The sequence below is a fragment of the Mycteria americana genome, chromosome 9, assembly GCF_035582795.1.
Source record: "Mycteria americana isolate JAX WOST 10 ecotype Jacksonville Zoo and Gardens chromosome 9, USCA_MyAme_1.0, whole genome shotgun sequence".
Classification (NCBI taxonomy): Eukaryota; Metazoa; Chordata; class Aves; order Ciconiiformes; family Ciconiidae; genus Mycteria; species Mycteria americana.
In genome coordinates, this window is record NC_134373.1 from 31,784,810 (window position 1) to 31,809,763 (window position 24,954).

At 42.1% G+C, this 24,954-nt stretch overlaps 1 protein-coding gene across 2 annotated transcripts in view; it reads left to right on the forward strand.

Annotated features, from left to right (window-relative positions):
- Positions 1 to 24,181, forward strand: part of PDIA5 (protein disulfide isomerase family A member 5) — a 102,845-nt gene extending 78,664 nt beyond the window's left edge. Inside the window, exons 15-18 of one of the 2 annotated variants that reach the window (XR_012777032.1) lie at positions 11,199 to 11,269; positions 18,993 to 19,089; positions 20,475 to 20,609; positions 23,702 to 24,181. Coding sequence is in view for 1 of the 2 variants with exons in the window: in XM_075511481.1 (XP_075367596.1) it covers positions 11,199 to 11,269; positions 20,475 to 20,609; positions 23,702 to 23,782 (287 nt within the window). In the remaining variant the exon portion in view is untranslated. The remainder of the gene's footprint in view (positions 1 to 11,198; positions 11,270 to 18,992; positions 19,090 to 20,474; positions 20,610 to 23,701) is intronic. The other variant, XM_075511481.1, reaches the window with a different exon arrangement.
- The last annotated feature ends 773 nt before the right edge of the window (positions 24,182 to 24,954 follow it).

Sequence of the window (24,954 nt, forward strand, 5' to 3'; positions counted from 1 at the left end):
ACCAACACATGAAAACACATTCGTATCATTTTTTGGTCGAGATTGCTGCCTCCAAAGGGACTACAAATGAATCAACTGTGTCAGAAACAGGAATTATATATAATAGACCAGTCATTAACAGGTCCAAATGACTGGGGGGCGGGGCACTTATTTTTTAGATCAGTCACTTTTAGTGGAAGGGCTCAGCACTGAGCAAATTCATTCAGTTCCTACTTTTGTAAAAACACAAGGTAATAAGCGTTCTTAAAAAATAAAGACTTTCAGCAGCAAAGAGAAATAATAGGGGGAAAATGCTGCCTTTTAATGGTTCATAAGGGTGGCAGTTGCCAATGTTATTAACTTGCCAAATGGCCTCAATTTGTGGGACTCAACAGGGTTCGCAGAATGGGTATTTTTAATAAATACTTTGCTGGGAGCTGATTTCTGGTGCTCTGTTCAGCAGTGAAACTTTCACTTCACTGGAAATTATTTTTGTCAGCTGGAAAAGGTTATTTTCTGGTGAAGCCTGACCCACAGGGGTTACCGAAAGAACACCCAGAAATAAACTGTACTGAGGATGATTTTAATGAGGTATTTTTGTATTGAGTAAGTGGCTGGACTGCAACAAGAGGATGTGCAATTAAGAGACATCAGCCTCCCTGGTGTTTCACTTAAATTTTTTGTAGGGTTTTTCTTTCAGGGTTGGAAGAAGTGAATGAGGGTGCTTAACCTGTATTGCACCTGATGAAATCACAGAAGATTTTGGGATGGTGTTTGACCCATTAAAAGGCTGTGTGTTGTTCTAAGCTGTTAGAGCTTAGAGAGTTGGTACCTGGGTATTGTTCTGATGTAAAACAAAGAGAGTTCTTTGGCTTCCAAGTCAAGCAGGAATCTTGACATCATTGCTGTCTGATGGGTTGTCTCCTGGCCATCAGTAAGAAGTAAGAAAGAAGTAAGTAAGAAATCAGATAGGGATCACATTTCTTCAGTTCTGACTAAATCAGTCCTGCCCACTCCTGTGTGTTTCATCAGCGGTGCATAAAATGCTGAGAGCTAAAGCAAACTTGCATTAATTTTACCCACAGGCTTTGTTCAAAATATTAATCATTCTGTATCCTGGTATGCTCCTTCTCTGTCTTTTTACAATAAAAACTGCCCAGTTTCTTCTGTCCAAGTTATGCATCGAGGAATATACAATGACAAAAAAAGCGCTTAGCTGAGAGTCCTTGCCAGAGTGGGTTGCGCTGCGTGCAGAGTGGGTGCAGATGTGTTTTGGCTATTCATACTAACAGCCAGGAGGGCCAGTATGCTCCTCCAGCCCTGCTAGCTTGCTCGTGGGACCCAAGCTGTCGTCAAAAAGCTGTTCTTAAGAAAGCTTTAATGTTTCCTTTTCATCCCTCCCATTTTTTGAAGTAAGCTGGGAGAAAGCTGGTGGTACCATATCTCAGCCTTTGCACAGGACGGTTTGGTGAGATAATGCTGTGTTCTGGCTAAGCCGGACTGCTGTAACAAAACACGGCAATTTTGGCTGACCGTGAGGCTTCAGCCAGTGGCTGCTGGGCCTGAGATGACCTGTCTGGGTCTCAGTGCTGAGCAGACCTGCGTGGCATAGTTCTGTATGAAGGATGCACAGAGAGGCTAAAATACTCAACAGTTGAGTTAATGGGTCCAGATGCACGGAGCAAAGCAGCAGCACAGATGAATTCAGTGTCCCATGATGGCCTCGGATTGGCTCCCACCAAGAGGTTTTCCCGTCGCTTGCAAGCACGTCTTGTTAAGTTTTCATTAGCAGGCTGTATCAAAGAGCCCGAACAAAATGTGCGTGTTTGTAAATGAAGCTTAAGCTATCAAAAATTATTAAAAACATGCTGAACAGAAAGAATCTGTTTCAAGGCAAAAACCCTTGCAGGAAAGATTTTCTGGTTGTTGACTGAGGCAGAAGTGAGGTCTGGATCCTCTGATAATGAGGCTTTAAATCCTGTGTCAGCTGGCACTGCAGAATTTTGATATGTTAGCTCTGCCGCTAACTGGTTTCTCTCCTGCATTAGTGGTGCTCTTGCTACAGGCTCGCGTTAGCGAGGTGCGTTCCTGTCGGTGTGAATAGTGCTGATGCCACAGAGCCCATTAACAGGCTGGTTTTGATAAAGGATGAATTTATAGAGTGGTCTCTGCAATCAGGCTGGCAGAACTGCTCTTAGCCCCAGTGTTTGTGTCGAGGATATTAATTAGCACCAAGAGAACACTTTTAACTGCTCTCGACTCAGAAGTTGAGGCACTTCACAGGACTGCGCGTAGCTGTGACGGGATTGCTCAGAGGTGGCTGTCGTGGAGCTGTGGCATTAAACTTAAATTTATTGGGGTGATCCAGCTCCTCTTGTTTTGTAGAACAGCATTCATGCTTTAGATCTGTCGTAACCCTAAAATGTTACAGCTGCTTGAATTGGTGTGAAGAACATTACCTGTATATAAACAGCTCAGCCTTGTGAGAAGGGGAAGAGGAGGGAAGTCCATGCCCTTGCCCCATGAAATTCTCTCCTCGCAGGCACACAGCTGTGTTGGTGCAATGTCATGTAAAGTCTGTGTGGGGTACATTAGGAGACATTTAACTATGAATATGCCACCCATCCTTATGCACTGTCATCAAACCCATTTCTAATAAGACAGATGCTTTTTCTGGTGGTGCAACATTATCATAACAGGGGCTGCTTTTGAGCCTCCCTTAGCGCAGGCGTAATTGAACGGTGCCTCCCCCAGTGCTCTGCTGGACCGCTGCTGACTCAGAGCAGTGTATCTTCTGATTACCAGTTGCATCCACTGGCATGTTAGATGGCAAAATGATTTCGTTTGCTCTTTAGCTATGTTTGCAGTTAACCAAGGCTGATGCTGACTTGGTTAACTGCTGCTACCAGCTTTGTTTGTGCCACGCGGGCCCGTGACACAGTTTATCTGGAAAATCCAGGTCTGCTGGAACTGGCATTAAGTTTTGTCTGGATATAACTATTGCTCTTTAACCCTTTCTGTCCAGAGGTGGCTTGCTGTGCAGCTTTCCATCTTAAAGGATTGCTTGTTGCCAAATGCCAAGTGCTGTCATGTCATTTGTAATTCACTGCAGTCAGTTGTATCCTTGCCTTTTGTAGTGGATAAAACAGTCCAGGAGTTTTGTGCTGAGTCTTTCTCCTCTTCTCACCTTTGCAATTTGGCCTATTCTGATGACTTTGTTGCTGCTATTGCAATTGTTCATGTCTAAGGCTGTGGTTTCCAAAGATTTGGTTTTTGTATCCCTCATCTCCTCTGTATACCTCCAAAGTGCTACAAAATAAGGGTTCAGATAGCTTGGGGGAAAAAGCAACAAAACCCACCAGCAGGCTGTCAAATTGGCAGTAGGTTGCCTGTTGTCAAGAGTAGCGAGGCAAGCCTTGGTTGACCCAATGCTTAACTGAAAACCTCATGACCTTTTTCAAATCAAAGGATGAATCCCCCTCCTTTCAATTACTAATATCTTGTGTCTTGGAAATAAGATTATGCTATGTGTCAGGTCATGTGATAAAATGAGCTTTGGTTCCAGATATTCAATTAAAAGGCCCTCCAGTTCTCTACTGGTAGAACAAAAGCGAATTAACCTTTCAGTAACATCTCCAAATGCCTTTCTCAAATCTGCCTGTGGATTCAGTAACTTCTGTAGCTACATGAATTGTGTTGGTTTAAGCAGTATACCCATTTTCAGCTCTTATCTGTGCAATTACTGTCTGTGGCCTGTCTTTCCTTGATTGACTAAGTAATATTCTTGTTTTAATTCTAGTTAATCACTTGGAACTCTTGAAGTGGAAACAGGCTTTGCTTTACTCTGCGGTCTACAAGCTCCCGGGTTTGCTTTGGTAGCTGCGCAATGTGCTGCTTTCACTTGCTTAGAATTGCAGTCATTTAAAAACCAATAACGGAGGGCAGTATCTACCCCTGTTATTTAGACGGTGATGATTTCAAGCAGAGATGGGGAATCAGAAAGTCATTCCCTGCTCTGCACTTGGCACGCTGAGGGCTCCATCCTGCCACGTGCTGAGCCCTCTGAGGCCCCGATGGTTTTGCAGTTGAGTGAATGGAGTCAGCACCTTGCAGCCCTGCTCTCCGTCAAGCAGGATTGTGAACCCTGAGAGTCACTTAACCTCTTCCTGACTCCATTTAACCTTGGGTGTAATGACAGAGGGGGATAATCACGTCTGTCTCTCTTAGGGGCAATTTGAAGCGTAATTAATTGATATTAGTTAAAGCATTTGAGATCACCCGTTGAGAGGTACTAAAGGAAGCTGGGGGCTGAAGGGGGAGCAGAGCCCTTCCTCATGCTGTGAGGACAGAGCACAGACAGCACAAATGCCACGGTCTCACAAATCGCTGGGCTTTCAGATCCCCTCTAAGGAGTTGGCCAGGACTGCGCTATGAAAATACTGACAGTTTAGGTTAGTATATTTGTATGGAAACAGTCTACAACATTAAAATGTATGCATGTTTAAACTATCTCTTTGAAAAATCTCATCTAAACTATATGCATACCACTTTGTTACTTTACTTACCAGGCTTTATTATGTACAAGATGCTAAAAGCACACACAGAAACAACATGGGTGGGGTTATACATTGTTATGTTTTAATGGTGGGCAAAAAGTGTAAGGTAGTGCTTTGTGAAGTCAAAATGCCTGATCGGCACTGGTGTAGAGCCATTTTAGTTGGGATGCTCAGGTTAGGGTCAGCAGGGGCTGTCGTCCTCGCCCGACCTGTGCGGCACTGCTGGCACACTGCAGCTCCCGGCTGCTCAGGAGACGGTGATACAAGGACAGCAAAACCGTATCACCTCTGTAGCAGTTTCAGCTCAGCGATGTGAGTCAAGGACAGGCTGCAGTCTGATCAGGTGGAGAACCACTGCGTGAAAGCATCTTTTTTAGAAAACCATTTCCTTTCAGACTAAAAACCACTAGTGATGGGGAATGCGAATTTCCTGTCTGAATTTGACTGGCTTCAGCATGCAGCCAGCTCTGGAGGTTACTTAGCCTTTGGCATCCAGCTTGAATAGCTCGTTATAATGAAAACTAGACTGACTTTTCTCGATTTCTGTCACTTCTTCATTTTTGAATTTAAGCTATTGACACACTGAGCTTCCTGACTCCCTTTGCCATGAAACGCGCCTTCCAGTCCTGTTAGTTTTCTTATGGGTCTTCTGAGCCCCCTCCAGTTTGAACTCATTCTTGATTTGTGGACCCAGAAGTGCAAACAGCATTTTGGAGTGCCAGGCATAGAGGCCCTCTCCACATCTACACTAATATTTTCATTTATATATTCAGTGAAGTTCCTTTTGACAACTCCATCATTTTCTTTCAAAGCTATATTGCTAGTATTGTTTGGATTTCTTTTGCTTCTAATACATTTAAAGCCCCTTATATACTTAAAACATCATTATTACCTCTGCTGACTGTAGATACTGCTTTGATGTCCATTTGCTTCCTTTATCTATTTTGTACAAATTGTTAGCTTTTGATTTATATTCATTAAAAACAGCTTCACCTTTCTTCTATGTGCTATGCTAATACAGCTTCCACTCTTCTAAGGAAACTGAATTAACCTTGTACTGTTCAGCTGTAGAGAGGTTATATTATATCACTGGGCTTTGTAGTTTCAAATTAAACAAAGCATGAAGTAACTTAAAGGACGTTTTTCATATTTAAGCAAGTAGAAACCTGTGTTTTTTGGAAAGAGAACTTGATTCCTTTGGGCAATTCTGAACATTTCATACAATTTTATTTTAAATGTAATAAGGTGACTATTGTCCAACAAGGTGCATCTGTTTCATGCACTACTCTGGAGACATCTTTATAATTGTCATCTGGCCCTAATACTTTTGTACATTAAAGTTTTAAGAATCTCTGAGTTTTTCTTTTGCCTTGCTATCATCTCTAAACAATTCACTTGGTTAAAAAAAGAAACCCTGTCCAATGAAAAATTCTCCATTTGAATGTAATAAAGGTATGTAGGTTATTCACTTGATTGTTCCATTGCTTTGAAATCCTCTTTGCATCTCTTCTGCATCCCATGGGACCCTGCAATTATGGGAAATGTTTACAATTCTGAATACAGGATATTGTTTCTGTGGATTTATTGAATTGCTACCATAACATATGCTTGATTACTCTTATGTTTGGGGCAATGTGCACTTGGTTTTTAATATTAGTTTTGTGTCTTTCTTACTTCACCTGACAAATGGACAAATGGGTTTATATTTATTTTCCTCGGTCTGATTTTTGTTTAAAAAACAAATAGTTTGCAAGGTGATGTGAGCACTTAGTAAATTTTTCTGTTTCCCCATGTGATGGCCAACTTCTGTGCTGGCCTCTCCAACACCTTTCTGTGCCCAAACCAACACTGGCTCATTGGTTCTTTCCTCAGAGACACCCAGAGAAGATGCTGTACTGTGTAGTTTTTCCTGCTATCAGTAAATTCCGTCCACGGAAAATAAGCTGGGCTATATATTTTCCATCACTTCATCTTCCAAAAGACCCACTAGCTTTCCTTTAAATGCCTCTCTAATTAGAGGAGATTTAATCTGACTCCCTCTCCCCCTCAGTGATAATGGGTCTGAATGAAGCCTGCTTACTTGATTTCCCTCGTCTACTGTTCATCAGCCATTCCTCTTGTATTTTTACCCACAGAAAACATATTTTTCATGTACTGGGTCAGTCAGGAACTTCTTGGTTTTCAAGGTGAGGAATGTGATGGTGCCCGCCGTGACTGTGCTGCCGTGTGCCTTCCCAGCTCTTAGCAACTTTACAGCATGAATGGTGGGAAGAAACCTGTAGAAAATACTGGGTTCATGTAAAATTTTAAATATGTAGTGCAAAGGCAAAGAGAACTTAGAACCCCTCTATTGCAGGTGTTCTCATATGGATCCATGGACCTGTGGTTTAAGCAGGCAGCCCTCATCCCCCGGCAGCCTTCAGCGGTCAGGCAGAGCAGGTACCACCACGAGCTGCGTGGGGGGGCCTCCAAAGTGCAAAATTTTGAGCACAGAGAGGTGAGAACGTCTGGCCAGAACTGTAATAAAGCTGTATCATTTGCTGATTGGGAATGGAGAACGGCCTTAACACATGCTACCGCATGTGCATTAGATGTCAAGCTCTCTTGCTTTCCTGCCAGGTGATGCAAGTGTGTTTCTGCATTAGGAAATGAAGTTAGCTCGAGATGTGCAGAAGCGATTAGAGGTTTTGAGCGCCAGTGCTGGGATCCTGTGGAAAGGCTGGATGTTCCAGGAGCAGGTTTCTTTCAGATTTCTCAAGTCAGGCAGAGGAAATTACTGTTCAGTTCACATCTGCTGTTAACCTTGCTGATATCAGATTTGACAATCTGATATCGTAAAAACGAAGAAAAAAACCTGGTAAAACAAAGCCCTGCACCTACGTTAGAAGGCTGTGCTCCCAGAAGTGCTACTTCCAATGCTGCTCAATTGGAAGTCCACCTCTTGGCCTTGTAGGAAGCCTGTGCACCTACCATAGCACCCAAGTTATTCAACTAAAATGAAATGGAAGGAATCTTCCCCCTTCTTTAGTCCAGAGTGACTTACTGTCCTATAAATACTACTGAGAAGGGGCAGGACCTTTTGATTCTTGACACCGTACCCACACCTTCAAATGCCACCAGTTTAATCTCTTTCCATTGCAGCCCATCTGGAAAATCCTTTGTAAGGAGCCTGCACACTTCCTATCCTCATGTACAGTGCTCAGTACATTTCCTTTCTTTGCACTTTCAAATCTGGAAGATAGTGTTAACACTTAAAATAAACGTGTGATAGTGAGTGTGAAGAGGGAATGGGGAGAACAAGTTTTCCGTCTGTCAAAATGAAGACATCAACCTCTGCTTTTATTTTTTTTGGCATGTGTGCTTTAAATAGAATGACTGGGTTGGGTGACTTCCAAGTGTTTGCTGCATTTGGCAATCCTTCTAAGTTGTAACAGATGAAGTTCTGCTGTTCCATATGATGTGCTTCTTCCCCCTTTTTCGGTGACTCCTTGAAACTCCTTGGGAATTCAGCGTAGCATTCACATCTGTTCCGTGGATGGATGTCCAAGGCTAACAAAATGCCTACTGGACTTGGAGTCAGCTCTGCCAAAAGCCATATGGTTGTGTTTTAGTTTTGCAAGCACAGTGCAGTAAAGAAAGAAGGTTGGGCCAAGAGAGAAGTGAGGGGAGGAGGGATGGAGCTTCAGATCGGTAAATGAAAGTAATTTTTTGTCATTTGGTATTAGAGTGGGAAGATGAGAAGATAACACAGAAGAGGAAATAAAAGCTGTGAGCATAGGTTCCTTTATCGGTTGTTTTGAATTACATGGTGCTCCTCTCCTCTGTGGTGTCATTGACCACAACCTCAAAGTATGTTTTGTTTTGCCTACCTTTTCCAAAATGCCGTAACAGTCTACATCATCGGATGCTTCCTTTTTGGCCTTACAAGATGTGCATCTTTGCGGAGAACCACGCTCAAAGCCCTTCTCGATGCCACCTATTGAACACCGTGCAGCGGCACGTGCAGTGGTGACTCACTAGGGTGGAAGGGACATTGAGCAGCTGCTGATGCTTCTCTGAGCAGTCACCAGCTAAACAGCCACTCGGGCTGTTTTCTTACCAGCCATCTGTTGGCCCCTGTAGAATGGCAGCTTGCATTTTTAATAGCCATTGGACTTCTCTGTGTCTGAAAGAATATGCTTGTTATTTGTTGAATCATGCTCTGGTTTTCTTCAAGAGTGTGGCTCGTGGAGAGCTCTTACCTGCTGCAACTTTACTGGGGGCTTAGAGGGAGGCTTTACCAAATGCCCCATCCTCTGCAGATCCAGCACCCGTGAGGTGGGAAACACATCGACTGATGTATCGTAAAGGTGTTAAAGGGGATTAAGAAGACATGAAGTCTCGTGTTTCTCTTGCAATATCTTTTATTGAAGGATTGAAAGTTGCTGTTTGGTGAAATCTAAATTTCAAGCTCTAGGTCATAAGCAGAAAGGGGAACCTGACAGGTTTACATTTTTAGGAGCCTTTATGTTTTAGCGTGACAGTTGGAAGTGCTTTCCAGTAAACTACAGCATGTAAGCATGTAGACTAGAACAAGTGTTCTTGTTTTAGTGGTGCCTGATTTTTCTCTTTTTTTTTTTCCTCTGGAATTCTTTTTAGATGTTGTCACCAGTTCTGATTTACCTGTGTAGAGCAGTGTTAACAAGTCAACTGAGGCAGTCACCCCACAGTACAGGAAATTATCCAAGATGTGTCAAGAGGCAGGCTTGACCTGAAGGCTTTTCAGTATCAGGCAGATAGGACATGCAAGTGGTGAGAGAGAACGTGGGTCACCGAAGTGGGCTGATGGACATGGGAGCAGCCTAGAACCCTAGGGTCATCCTCCTCCTCCTCCTCCTCCTTCTTCATTTCCTCCTCCTCCTTTTCTTTCTTGACCATTTCCTCCCAGGCAAATGCCGAACAACTCAACAAAGTTAATAGTTTGCGAGCTGTAGAGGACCTGTAGTATCTCCCACTGAAACACAGCTGCCATCAGGATAGACTGCCATTATGCTGCGTAAAGAGTTTGAAGCCATTAAGATAGATTTGCAGAAGTGCCTCAGTTTCCCAGGAAATGTCCCCTTGACTTTCCTGTATTCTTAGTTACTGCATAGACTCTCAGTGTGTTTATACACGTGTGTCATTGCAGTGCTTTCAAAATCCTATTCTGAAGAAAAAAATACTCTAAAATTCAAAGCAGTGCATGTAAGCAATGAAATTGCATTTTGATGTAGGTGAAAGGGGTGTGCAGCCTTTCCTTTGTGGAAAGGGGTGTGCAGTGTTTATGCACAGATACTGTTTTTCTTGTCAGCTAAAAGAGTGAGTGCAGTTTATGAGAGGGTGGCTGCAAGCCTCCTAAGAGGGCATTTGTTCAGTACTGACTTAAAAGTAACACAGCCACTTGTTCATCATTGCAAAATGCAGGTAAACAACAGTAGCATAAGCTGTAATTGGAGCTTGTGAGCAATTCTTCTGTGCTCTGTTCTGTTCCTATCCAGAAATAATAGCAGGATGAACTTTTTTGCCTTTGCTTGCATTATACAGGTTTGACAGAAGAGTGTCCATTCCTTTTTTCCCTGCACCTAAGCAGAAAATAGTGTCCCAAGTCTTTGCTTGGGAACAATCTCTATGCTGTGTTTGAAAAAAGTAATTTGTTACACGTATGCAGGTACTTTCCTTTTCAAAGCCTGGCTTAGTATTGATATTTTGAGAGTAGTTTAGGTTAATCGTAGACAATAAACATTGCTTCTGAATTAAGAGCACTTGCATCTGAATCTTGAATCAAGAGAGCAGTTCTTGTTCCCTTTCTGTGCCTTCTTCTGAAATGTTTGAGTAAATTTAGTGTATGTTTAAGCAAAGGATGAACTGGCCTTTTGTTCAATGCAGCGATGGTACAAACAAGTATCAGTCCATCTCCCACACAAAGCTGTGGGGTTCTTTTGTGCTGTGTCTGTAAAACTTTTCTGGGGTTGCCCGTTTGTGGTGAACAGGAGGAAGGTTTCCAGGAAGGCCAGCAGCAATCATCCTAACCTGGGACTGCACCTCTGCTCTCCATAAGTGAAAGATGTGTAGCCTGTTGGACTTGCTTCGCTTCCCCTCCCTTGTGTTCCTAATTCCTTGGCTCTAGCACAGGCAACTCCCAAACACTTCTAAATGCTCCCGGCAACTTCCTTTCCAACTTCCAACCTCCTCCTGTTCACAGCTGTGCTGTCTTTATTCCCGTGTCCAAATGTAGCTGGTTATCTGTGGCAACAGCAGTAATAACCTACACGGTAATACCCATGAGGAGGTACAGCAGCAGGGAAAGGGTTTGTCTGTTTGTGGCTAGCGATCTCAAAATGCTCTTAAGTGACTGGTGATAGAGAAAAGCCCCCTGCACCGTGGTCCTGATATGGGATGTTGTGTAACTGTAAGTATACGCTTAAACTGCTTGAAGTCAGAGGGATTTTAAACATATGCTTAAGTTCATGTAGCTGATGCATGGTCTACAGATGCCTTGTCCTGCTCTTCCCAGAACTGGAGAACTCTTGTCTGGAATTATTTTTAATACAAATTTTCCACTAACTCACCTTGTGTTTTGAGTTTGTCCCAGTATCTTATTTACAACTAATGTTGATGCTGTTTTTTTCTTCCTGTGTCAAACAGGGTGTCCCCACTGTAAAAATGCCATTCCACATTTTACAACTGCTGCTGAAGTCTTTAAAGAAGATCGAAAGGTAACTTGCTGTTAATTATTTCTGAGATATTTAAGAATGTTTTCCACCGTTTGTACTTTATAGGCTTTGCTTATTGATAAGGTGGTGGGCTTGTAGATAAAATTGCTGTTACACTAATAGAAATGTATCTGCATCTTAGGGGTTATATCTTTTTTGGTCAAACTGAGTTACACTTTTAACCTATTCTGTTTTCTTTAATTTGTTGTCTTTTCTGTTTAATTCTTTGTGTAAGAGTTCTTTTTTAGGAAGTGAAACACATTCTTTTTCATTGAAAGATTAATAAAAGATAATTTACATCATCTCCATTCCCCTTCAACTTTTGTCAGCTGTTGGGGTGCATGTGGAGAAACCACAAGTTGTGTGACAGTCCTGAGGACCTCAATCATATAACTAATCTTTGCTTGTGTAGCATAAATGTAATATATTGCTGTACGTTAGCTGACTTGAGTCAAGGATGTCGGGCCCTTCTAGGACACTTGTGCTTCTGCCTTGAAAATATATCTGATGGCTGAAGCACACCAGTTAATTTCCTTGCATCAGCTGAACCATTTTAACTGAGTATGTGCATACCTGGGATTAAAAAAAAAAACACTTGAGCCACTGGATTTAACCAGATAACTAGCTAGAAAACCACTTAATCTTTCCGTGAACTGTATTTCTGATCTCTGAATTTGTTCCAACTTCACGATTGCTTTGTGTTTAGGTGTGGCATCGAAAAGATTTGGCAATTTAATAGGGAAATTGCTCTGCACAGCTTCCTGAGGAGGGGAAGTGGAGAGGGAGGTGCTGATCTCTTCTCCCTGGCGTTGAGTGACAGGACGCATGGGAATGGTTCAAAGCTGCACCAGGGCAGGTTTAGACTGGACATTAGGAAGCATTTCTTTACTGAGAGGGTGGTCAAACCCTGGCACAGGCTTCCTAGAGAGGTGGTCGATGCCCCAAGCCTGTCAGTGCTTAAGAGGCATTTGGACAGTGCCCTTAACAACATGCTTTAACTTCTGGTCAGCCCTGAATTGGTCAGGCAGTGGGACTAGGTGATCGTTGTAGGTCCCTTCCAACTGGAATAGTCTATTCTATTCTATATTCTATTCTAAATGAAGAGGTAATTTTGTACCAGTTATAGCCCTATTAATCTGCCTGCTACCATAACAGAAGAATTTCTGTCGTGTTTTTTTTTCTTTTCCTCTCATCTTTTCTGTAACTCACAAAAGATGCATCAGATTGATAAGAAACAAATCATTCTTGTATCACCAACTGCATAAAATTAGAAGTCCATCACTTACGCCCTCTGGCACACAGAAGATTTAGAAGCATGCAGCTTTCAGTTCTCTTACTGCTGTAAATTTGTGTTCTCAGATGCCTTTTGGTTACTTGTTTGTTTCCAAGATCTCTGAGAAAGTATCCTTGTTTTCCCACTTTTCTGGTAGTTCCCAGTGAAGCCTCTCTTTCCTAAACTCATTAAAATTTCAGAGGAGATGAAGCAAATGTACCAAACAATGTGAAACTTGCTTATTAGAGCCCCAGGATGTATTAACAAGCAATCTGAATCATGGCGCAGTTTATTGGACGTGGTGGTGGTAAATGCAGGCTTGTGAAGCTTTCAGTTCAGACTGCAGGTTATGAAAGGGACTCCAAGAGCAGAGCAGTGATTGATGGTTGCAACTCTTGACTTCAGTTTAAGGCTGAAGTGGGGAGGTATAAAATGTAATGAGTTGGAACAGGAGAGCCAGTAGGGAATATTAAGGCTGGTACAGTTTCAAAGAGGTGTGTGCAATTAGGGAAGACGATGTTATTCCACCCCAGTGACTTACGAAAGTGCCAGGCATTGATTATCTGGGGAGCCCTATTTAATTGTGTACAGCCACAACCTGCCAAGGTGCTTCTTGCTGCCAGTTTGTGCCCTTGTGGAAAAGAAAATAAACCTGTTCAAGACTTCAGACGGGCACATGGCTGTTCCCACAAGCAGCACAGGGCATATTCCCATGTTTCAAACTGGGCTGAGCCTTCAAACTTTGGCTAATTTGTAGTTCTATAGTGTTTCAAACTTCTGTAAAGTTACTGCTTAAGAGGGAAGAAGTATTTCTTCTTTCAAAAACAGGGAAAGATTACTAATTTTCATTTTTAGTCGGTAGTAGTGTCTTTTTTTTTCCCTCTGGAGAAAGGTTTTTTTACTTTAACAGAGTATGGTAGCATTTAAACTGTATCTTCTTTTCAGTAGGGGTGGTCCTTTAATTAAACATTTAATTCTGCAGAAGCCAAAGAACAATCAAAAACATTCCAGCCTTGAATTGGTTATAAATGGTATCTTAAAAGATATCCTTTGGGAGACTTTGAGTCTTTACATTGGAATTTTGAAGATGAGCAGAGCTTGAAGCTGTTAAATACGTGTCTTTGGCTGTGCAGATTCACTGTAAGGGGGTGGTTTTGGCACAGAAGCCCCCCCTCCCCCAGGGCTGTGTGTAATGCTGTGTACTTTTTCATCATCTGCACTGCTGGAGTTGGAGTTTAAAAACGCAATGCTGGGAACATTGGCCCCAAAATGTCAGTTCTTGTTGGCCACATCACTGCTGGTGGTTTTAGCAGAAATCCCGAGCCTGCTCGCTTGCCTAGGGCAGTCGTGTGGCTATTGCAAAACACAGCTCTGGGTGTAACCCGTAAACCAGAGCCTCTGCGTCTTTCCAGGTACCTGGAGAAATTCAGTGCCAGTAAGACCAGATCAGTGGAGAGGCTAGTCCAGTGAAGCAGTTAGCATATTGCTTTCAGTTATTTAAAAAGAAAAAGGAAAAAAAAAGCCATCTGGAGCATTCTTGCCTTGGGGTGCTGTGGTCTTTGCATACAGCTGCCAGGGGAAAGCCTTTAGCCTGCACTCCACAGCTCGAGTTTTGGCCATGACCAGTGTACGTCAGAAAATGCAAATGTGAGGATTGTCACTTTGCTGAACAGATTGAAGAGCAGGAAGGCATGTTCACTATCTGCTCCAGAGACTCTTGAAAGGGCACCAGCTAAATCTTAAAAAAAATCTGCATTCTGCCTTTTGGCTGGTCCTAAAGTTCAGCTTGAAGGAACTGATTTGTGATGCTCCAGCTTGGATTTGCTGATGGAAAGCTTTTGACTCTTCAAGGCGTCTCAGTAACAAATCTCTGGAACTTCCCCAAAGGGGCTGCTGTTTGACCAGTCTTCTCCATTTTCACAGAAGACTGTTCCTGTACAAATGCACTGACCTAAATAAGAGCACTGCAACTGGGTTCTAGTGAGTTCGTACAGAAACAGCTGTGGCAGAGATTGCTGGAAAGGGTGAGCTAATAGGGTGAGTTGGGGTGCTAGCGGGGGGCTGCAAGGCAGCAGTGAAACTGGTGAGTCCCCAATGTGTATTGTGAACCATGGTTTAAAATCATTATACCCACCAAATCACTGTACAGAGTTACCCAAATGAGTTAATATTTTACTTTGGCCAAGAATTTGATCCCTATTTGCTTAAAAAGCATGTGTTGAATTTCTTTTTAATTAGACTCATTTAAATATGGTGATGTTAGCACTGTACATCATGATGCTTACTAATGGATCTTCCCTTTGCAAATAGGCCCACTTTGAGAACAGCTGATGAATTGCAGCTATGGTAATGCTGCTATGGCACATGAGGGCAGCTAATAATGAAATCTTCCATTTGCAAGGCCTTTCACATTGAGAACTGTAGCTGAATTGCAACAAGCTTTAGCAGGCCAGCTCATAACTGCCGTTAGGATCCAGAACAGGTAATATAAATAGAAACCTGTAGAGTAATCATAGACAAGAATGCGCATCTGTCTTATTCATAGGTGCTTTTAAGACATTTGGCAACAACAGCCTTCTTTTTCTAATAATCAGGTAATTGTCATGTGGAATTGACTATACTTTAAAAATGTTGCTTGGAAGCATTATTTTCCATGCTGCAATTTTACTTTTATTTTAATTTTTTTTAAGCTTATTGTATATCATTCCTCTCTCAAATCAATATTCAGTTAGTTATTCACTTCCATTTTCATAACAAAAGTCAATATTAGCTCCAGCAGAGATTTATTTCCTTGAATCAATAAACCAGTGTGTGGCAGTACATATTTTAACAGGAGAGCAACTAGGATTGCAGGGGGTATTATTACTATATCGTCATAGGGTGACTGGGAGACAAACTGTTAAAATGAAAGAGGTTTAAGAATAGAAAGGAGGAGTTACCTGGAAGGTCAAGGGATCCCACTTTCAATTTTCTACACATCCATTTGAACCGCTGGATGTAATTGTGTTCCTTACCTGCAAGATCCGTCTAGAGCAAAAAGTTGTTTCGTAATTCTGTTGGAAGGGAACTGCGATTCCTGATGTATGATTAGATGATGTTCCAAGTACTTCTTTTTCCTTCTAACACTTGCGCAGTAAAAAAAAATGAGATCATCCTTCTGTTACAGTTGAGGTACACGGAGATCAATGGTCACATTTTCAGCATAGCTCTACTTCTATTTAAGCACCTAAATGAAAAGTTCTGATTTTTGCAATAGCTCGGCATTCATGATCAGACCACTTCATCTGAACAATATGCCATGCTCTATTTCTTTTTTTAAGAGCCCTTCAGAGCTGGTCATACATTGCTCACATTCTAATGCCGTGAGGAGGTAAGTTTGCAGCTCTGTAGTTAAGCTCCCACTTCTTTGGTAAAACCATGAAACATTGCTGTGGGACTTCCCTTTTCAGATAAAGATATTTTCCAGTCCCAAATGTTGCTAGAGTTGTGTTAAACTATACTGACTATGGAATAAAGGAGAAATGCATACTAATCTGGTATTATTTTTTAATTTTTTATTATGCATAATTATTATGCATTGTTATTATGCATACTAACCTGGTATTATTAATTATTATAAGCTGCATACCAGTTGTGAGGAACTACCAATAACATTAAGAAAGTTGGATGTACTCCAAGGAACTTCCTCTAGGGTCCACAGTCTCTGATTGACTATCTTTTCATTTGATAATTGTTCTATTCCTGCTACAGCTACTGAACAGGATGGTGATAAACCTGAACGGCATTGCCTCTGGAGAGAGAACTTGTATATAATGATGTATTGTCAATATCTAAGGCAGTGCAGCTTTGGGTTATGGAGAATCCATAACCCTGTAGAGTTTTGTGCGTGTTGCAGATATAGCACTTAGGGGTTTTTTTTCCTGAAACGTTTTTTCAGTGGATTTTTCCCTCTGGTTAGAGGAAAGTTAGGAAAGCTCAAGAAATTAAATTTTAGCCCTAACAATCAAAATCTCCATAAAATCAATCTTGTCTTCTGAAAGCTGCTACGCTGGGTTTTTCCATAATGGATGTGTATATATTTACACACACATCTTACACCAGTGTTAGGAGAGTTTCTTGCTCTCACAGATTTTTAGAGGGTTTTTTCCCTCTTGATGAGAGGGAATTAATGAGAGGTGATGCTAAGTGTATTGGCTCCTGGATACATATCATGGATGTCTTATGCTTAAACTGTCTGAAATTTCTGGTTGAATAAAGTTAGTGGGTTTTTACAAGGCAAAGCATATAGGTCTTGCTAACCTGTGCTTTCCAGTGAACTTCCATGTAACTTGTTGCTGGTAGTCAAATATGAAGATTGTTTCTGCGAGTAATATTCTCCAGAAGTCTTTAACCACATTTTGGTAGAGGTTTTTTGGGTTGTTATTTTTCCTGACTCAGTTTCCTTCTTTAGCAATGCAGAAAAACTGATCATTGCTAAGAAGATTTGAGAATGAGAAGAAAACCTCCCTGCAATGTATCACTGCTCACTTGAGCCAGGACTCAAGCAAAGCCTTTCTTTTTGTGGGCTGCATCTTTTTATGTGCAGCCTTTCAGTAGTCATGAAGTAATTCGCCCTAACTGAAAACTGCTGTAGGAGACTCCTCTACCAGAAATTGAGTTTAATATTCATGGTCCATGAAAACACAAACAGAATGAAGCAAAGGGCATTGGTGCTGTTTGCTGAAATTCTGCTATGTCTCAGAGTTCAGCTGTCTGAAGTTGATAGAATTGAGATTGGAATTGGTCCTCAGTCCAGAAGTGCGTTTTGCTACAAGTGTTTTTCAGCATTACTTTTCTCTTCTTGCAGTGCACTATATTTGATCTTCCGCTGTGAGACAGGCAAGACAATTAGGACTGTGATGCTATGGTAATGAGTGCATGGAGATGGTAGCAACCTCTATATTTAGGCCGCCTTAACATTTCCACTCTAAAGTAATCACTCAGGCTCTCCTAAATACTCTTACTCAGCTACCATTGGCAGCAGGCATTTGAAATGCAGCCTCGGATGCAGTCTTGGGAATTAGATGTCTCTCTATGAAATTTTGCTCAGGTCTGTATGAGTTACAAGGCTTTTGAAAATTGCCATTTCTCTTCTCTCACTGCCTGTAAAAATAACCTGACAGGAACGTGTGTTCTGAAGAGCTGGGCTAAAATGACGTTTGCAGGAGCAGCGGTGAGTCCATGGGGCTGTGTGGGAGCTTGCATCAGGAGCATTTCAGAGAATGACAGACCATGGATGTGTCCTCCAAACGCCACTCCAGATGTGTCTCTCGCCGTTAGACCATTAGGTTAGGCATAGCATTAGGCTAATCTGAATGTTGCGGCCAGACTTAGACTGGGATCTTTGTGCATTATTTCAGTGCACAACAAATGCACAGATGGACCAGCTTAGATTTCCACATGCTATAGAGGAGCGCTGTATCTCAAGCAGACTACTAAGCGTTTCTTTCAGAAGCCACCTCCTTACAGTCCATCAGTCATCTGCTTTGAGGCAACAAGCAAAGATGTGCTGAACAAGGTTAACAGTGGCTTACAGCATTGCATTCCTCCACTGCACCCTCTCCTCATTGGGAGCTATTCTCACAAAAGCCTTTTGTAAATGAAATTGGGCTCTTTGCTCCAACCAAAGCCAGTCTAGATGTTTCTAGAGAGGTACAGATAAAGAGGGCTTCTCTTCCTTCCAATGTACTAAAAACTAATTTTCTTAATCTCCAAGACACTATCTAAGAACAGATGGGTTGTCAGTCACAACAGTTTCATGCCTCAGACCAGCTACTAAGATCTGGATGAGTGCACATATACCTTCCCCTTTTTCTGGCTGTAATCTCTCCCTGTGGGATATTTAGAGCAGTGAGAAAAAAATTGTTTTATTTATTCCTTCTGTTTTCAGGGAACCAGGACTTCCAGTATTCTTTCTACATTAATACTGTGACATGAAATAAATGTTAGTCTCCATTGCAAGCTTTCCTTTACACAGAAGTAGCCAACAGGGCTCTAAATTTTGGCTGGCTGCTAAGGTCAGGAAGGCATAAATACTTAGATGAAACTCTTTTGCAGTGTATTATTCCTAACCTTTCATTTTAACTGGCCCTGAATGAGTAGGAGTCTTTCTGTTTACAAAAAGAAAAAAAAGTGTGATCATATGTGTTTTTAACAGCTCTCAAGAGTCCTGTTTCTGTAATAGCCTTATTAATGTTTAAAATGGGGAAACAGAAACCAAATATTTAAGGTAAGAACACTGCTCACTTTATATAGTGCTTTCCATCTGAAGACAGACCCAAGTGAGATCTTACTGAGTATTGTCTTGTCAGGCTTTCAAAGCCAAAACAAAACAAGCAAATTAACTGAAGTTGGCTTTGCCAATCTGTTTAATTACTGCTAGGATAATGAGATCAGGTTTTCTCGTTTTGACAGTGTCACCATGAAACTGGAGGGCATTGTGGAATATTAAGTGATCTTTTAATTATGGAAGAACAGTTCAACTGCAACTCTAAAGTCATGCAAGCAAAAGGTATTTGGATCAGATTGTTTGAAGGAGGCTCCTGGAACGGAAATTTCAAGTTAAGATGTGTCTGCTATGAAATTAGCACTTGATACGTTGTAACCCACAATTGCAAAAATCATTCCTCTAATTTGTTTGGTTTTTTACATCGCTTGTACTTAAACCTGCTTGCTCTTCAGCAGAGCATGAAAGGGGGCTGTGAAGGCAAGCCTGCGTAAGCGGCAGGCTACGTTCAGAGCCAGAACTGCCGCTCGCGGGAACAGTCAGTGTGAAATCACAGCAGAGGGCTCGGCCGCTTTAAGTAGAAGCCTATGAATTGCATTTTGTTTTAACATCAGAAATGTGAAGTGCAGCCCCTCCTCAATACTTCACAGATTCAGGTTTCAAATGTCAAATGCTCTAAACTAGGGTTGGCCTGAGCTGGTGCTCTAGGGCTGCGAGGCTGCGCTTCCTCGCCCTGCCTGTGCTGAAGCAGGCAGGGACGGAGGGCGTTGCTCTGCTGCCGGCAGGCCGAGAGCACGGCAGGCTGTTTCCTGCTCAGGGTTTGTTTGTGTGACAGTAGCATCTAGAGGTTTCAAAAGGAATTAAAGCCCACTTTGCTAATGGCTGCACGTAACATACAGTCCCTGCCTTAAAGAACAGACTGAAAAAAGACAGGAAAGGAAACATAAACCCAGGCTGAGAGTGCAAGCCAGCAACTTTCTTCTCTATGGGCATTACTTGGTAGACAGTGCTCTGGCCTCTCACCCATCCCCGTTTGACCTTGGGAGAACTGAGTGGAGCTTACAAAAGCTATTTGGGGTAGAAATCGTTTAATCTATTAATAGCCTGCATAAGTGACCAGCCACGTTTGCCCAAGAACAGAAGAGGTAACTTTTCCGAGCGTGAGCCGTGCCGCAGGAAGGAGGTTGGGTTAGGTGGGTCGTTACCATTATCAAAGTCACCCTGTCACTGTTCATCACTTGAAACCAAAGTGCAGGAAAAATATTGCAGCGTGACAGAGCTGTGACCGCCATGCTTGGATTTGGTTTTACTAACACAGCCTCTGGATTTCCCGTTTGGAGTCTAACGCAGTGCTCAAGGGGGAGGTAGGAAGGTGATTTTCTGCTCTCTGAGTTGAACACGCCTTGCAGCTGCGTAGGCCAGGTGCTGTGCGAGCAGTGCAGCATTTCATTGGGAGGGAGCAGGCTTCTGCTCTTCCATTCGTGTGGCTTGACCTGATGACCACCCTCTGATCTTCCTCCACAGCTGAGCCGTTACAAAAGCCGTTGCGTTTTTGGCAGAAGACTTGGGTCTCTCCTAGTGTTAAGTCTAAGCTGCAGCAGCATAACCGTGAAGTAGAGTCTTGCTTCGTCTTGTCTTCTCCTGCCTCATGCTGCTCTCTTGCATTTCAGATTGCCTACGCTGCGGTGGACTGTGCCAAAGGACAGAATCACGACCTGTGTAAGCAGGAGGGGGTTGATGGCTACCCCACCTTCAACTATTACAACTACGGGAAATTTGTGGAAAAATATACTGGAGAAAGAGGGGTAAGTGAAAGCAAGAGTCATCACCTGATACAGGGAGGAAGGTCTCCGCTGCCTGTACTGCCTTGCGAATGAAAACTGCGGAGTAAATTTTTAGCCTGCTGGAAGGATGTTTAACTGCTTCTGTTACTGTCTTACATGGATGAATCATTGTTTACCACACTCCTGTACATCTCTGCTTTAGGAACATACTTGGTCTATTTTGGGAACATGAGAAGAGGAAAAGGGAGTAGATTTGGTAATGCTTTGTTGTATATTTTATTCTTTAAGCTGAAGTCTGCAAGTGAATTTGGACCAAGCGAAAGTGAAGGCTTTATTGCATGGGCTGCTGCTAGGTGCAGAAATGCCAGAAAATACAGAACTTACCCCTATCAGTTCTGGATCTGGATCATGCGTATACTACAAACGTGTTAGGGGACCACCAGGCTGCTAACTGGTGACAGACCATTGGTTTTAGAGCAGGGACAAAGCTGTGCTTTGGAGACTGGGGGAAAATAAATATCTCATTCGCCCTGAATCAGATTCAGTCCTGGAGCTCAGGATGGAAAGACAAATTGTGCCATCTAGCCCATGGGCTGAAGTTTCATTCTTTTGTCCTGCTGTGGCCAGCTAATTATATGCTATGAATACAAGAGGCAGAAATGGCATAATGCCTTCCGTGGTTGTAAAGTGCCTGAAAATAAGGGAGCAATCCAATTATTTGTGCGCATTCTTTGTCATAACCTCCTAGAGGGAGGTTACTCCTCAGCAGTGATTGATTGCCTGGAGAAGCTAGGGTCTGCAAGAAAAACTTGGGGTCTTCAAGCCATCCAGTGATTTTCATAAAAAAGCCTTGCCTGAAAGTTATTGCTGCTATTACAGCTCACCAAATTATAGAGAAGCATGAAGAAAAAAGCCAAATTCTGAGGTTCTTTGTCAGTCAGAATCTTAAGGAAGTCTTCATGGAGCTTCGCCTCCCAGTTTTCTCCAGCATTAGGACCTCAGTAATTACCATTTTATGGTGCTGATCCAGGCATTGTTACGGATGCTGTGTTTAGTTCCGATTGTGGATCTTTTCTTAAAAGTAAAGATGGATGCAGCAGCCAACAATTAAGTAAAATTTCAGCTGCAATTTTTGTATTTCTAACCCATACTTATAGAAGTGATATATGAAAGGAAGGATCTGTGGTGGCTGATAAAAAGAATTTAGCAAGATAGGAGTGCTCTAAGGCCACAGCAGTTGGGAGGTGATTATCCCTGTGCTGGAAAGTGGACTGACTAATCCCTTTCGTGCAGCCAACCCTTTCTTGGGTAGAATTAAATTACCCAACAGGAACATCACAATCTCTCTGCTGCTGGCAACTGTGTTCCCCCTCCACCTCTCCTGGGACCTATGATCTTCTGCTTGTGCAGCATCAAATTAGGTTTTGTTATCTCCTATCATGGTTACGCTGGAGGTAGTGCTTAGCACAGTGCCTTCCATGGAGTTTCCAGGTCTGTTCACAAATCTGTTTCAGTAACAAGGGATTGCGCTTTTAAAGGACTTCTCTTCAGCATGACAACACCTTTTGAACCACCTTGGCCAACCACCTACTACTTTGCAAAAGAAGTCTCAGGAGAGAGCAGTGGGAGCCAGGGGACCTGTTTTCTGTTCCCTGATTCTGACACTAAATCAGTAGATGTCCATGAGCTTTTAGTTCAGTGTGGTCTAGCTGGTGTATCATCATTTCACGTGGGCAGGGAAGAAGAGAGGCGATGTCAGCTGCTGTGGGAGCAACATGACATGCTACAGCAGGAGCCATGGCCAGCAGAGCAGGAGCTCTCAGCTCCTTGCCACCCCATGCTGGAGCACTGGCAATGGGGAAAAGCATGACGCCCAGAGGTAGCCTGTAAAGGGGTCCTCCGCACCTCCAAGGGAATTGCAGTTCCAGAGGAGAGATTTTAGGGCATTTCACCCCAAGCAACTTGAGCAAGGAAGAGTCAGGACACCCACTGACCCAAGTGTACTTTAAATGACTTCCAGACACACAGCTTTGAAAACTGGAGTCCTTTCATGGGGGCTGTTGATTGCCAGATGTCTCCAGATGATGTATGGCCAAAACTTGTCACTTCATTTTTTTCCAGTGGAAGAATAGTGAATAGTTTTAGAAGAGTGTTTTGTTGTTCAGCCTTCTCAAAAGCTTCCCAGCTTTGGGGTTTAGTTCTGTTTTATTTTGTTTTCTTTGTTTTGCATTTTTTTGTTGTTCCCCAACAGTGTTTTAAGGCAAACTTTGACTTCTGTTTGTTGTTCTCTACTCTTTGTATTTTCCCTCCTCATCACCAGTTTTGACTGGTGTGTTTCAGGATTGCTTAAAAGTAAAAATGGTCACGTTGGGTGGGATCAGTGTTACTTGCCCAGACAACTATAGTGTTGGTGTACGAGTAGACAGTGTGTTCAAACACAGGTGTTCACACCTCCACCTATCTGAGCCTTTTGAAATGCCTGCGAGTTGTGTTTAGAGCTTTCCTTGGAAAAGGAAACTGCTGGCATCCAACAGCCTTAGATAATCAGAAATCATAAGTTGTTGAAATACAGAGGTTGGCATCTAGGCATCCAGGTTTGAAATTGTTTGACAATAATTCTGATAGTAACCTGAAAAAATGTAATTCCCATCATCTGAATGTGTAGAAAAGGAGGAAGATCATGCACAAAACTGTTTAAGGGATGAGGAACAGTGGCAAGCGTGTATAGCCAACAAATTACCCACTAACTGCTTTCAAAGTGACACATGTAGCATACAAATGCGGCTTGAAAATGTCTTTGAGTGTTTTTGACAAAAAGGCATCAGTGGCACTTCTAGGGACAGATTTTACCTTGTCCTGTTGAGTTTTAAGGCCTTTTTCTCTCTGTCCCATCTCTTCAAAGTCTGATATGTGGAATCTGCATGAAGGTTTTCCCCTTGCATTGCAGTGGAGCAGCACTGGACCAGAGCACCGCACGATGAGGCAACGCAGAAGCAATAACCGCTCCTTAATTTATATTCTGCTGTGGGATACAGAAACTAAAAGTGTTCTTGACACATTGTTTTGGTTTGTTTGTAAAAATATGACCTATATTTTTCTTTCTTCAAAACCAGGAGTCTGGATTCACCACTTTCATGCGAACCCTGAGAGAAAGAGACCATGAAAGAGTAGGAAAGAAGAAGGATGAATTGTAGTTTCTGCCTCAAAAGAAGCTTTCCGCTGCACTGTGAATGGTTCCAGGTCTTTTGTTAATGCACCTGAGACTTCACATATTCTCAAGACAGAGACTTTTTTTTTATAAACAGCCATGGCCATTTTGTACAATTTTGAAATAAAGTGAAACCACTTGATTTTTAAAAGGAAAATAAATTAGAATGTTGCCATAATGTTTTAAAGAAAACTTAGCATTTTCTCTCATGTTGTGAGACTATGCCCACTGACACTCCTATGCAATATTTTTGTAGTCTGTAGTGTGTCTGTAGGTGATGTTGTTTGATAGGGTGAATTTTTTTTAAGGTATTGCAGTACATGTAAAAAACAAAGGGGAGGGGACATGTTTTTTGGTTGTGTTCTTTTTCTTTTTTTTTTTTAAACCAGTGAAGGAAAATAGGACTTGTAAGACAGATTTATCCAAATGCAGTTTTACATTCTTGTGAAAGTTACACGTTCTTCAGTGAGATTTGGGGGAACAATTTTAAGGTGCTCAGGGATAAATAAGGTATCTGAGTTAATGAAGACATTAACATTGACCAGTCCAGATCTGTTGATTTCATTTAAATCTCTCTGGTCCTTACATCAGGACTGTTTACATACCTTTATAGAATGTATTGAGTGAATTAAGCCAAGTATCAAAAATCAGCAGAGCACGGGTAAAATTAAACTAAACCCTCCTCTTTCGGCATCAGTATTGTCAAATGCATCTGTAAGTTATGGCAGGAGTGATTATCTTGTAGGGGTATACAGTTACCCTTATACGGTATACAGTCTCCCTTCAAATTATGATTGGACCATATCAAATATGTGTTGGAAAGTGTTATGTTCAACTGTTTTGATAAATCCATAATACTTTTGATAATGCCGTAATTATGTATATTATGTGTTTACATTCCAAAAGTTTATCTGCATTTGTATGTGGGATTTTTCCTTTTTGCTCTTTAAGGAGTTGCATAAACAATCTCTCTCTGACAAAATCATCACTGTAAAACCTGTATTAGCAGCAGTTGAAATGTGTTACACTCTTAAAGCTTAAAAAAAAAAAAGGCATTGATCTGGAGGTACTTATGTCTTCACAGGAGGGGAGAGGGAGGGGCAGGAAGTTGTGATTCACCTTGAACTAAAAATAAATTTTAAAAAAGACAAGTATTTT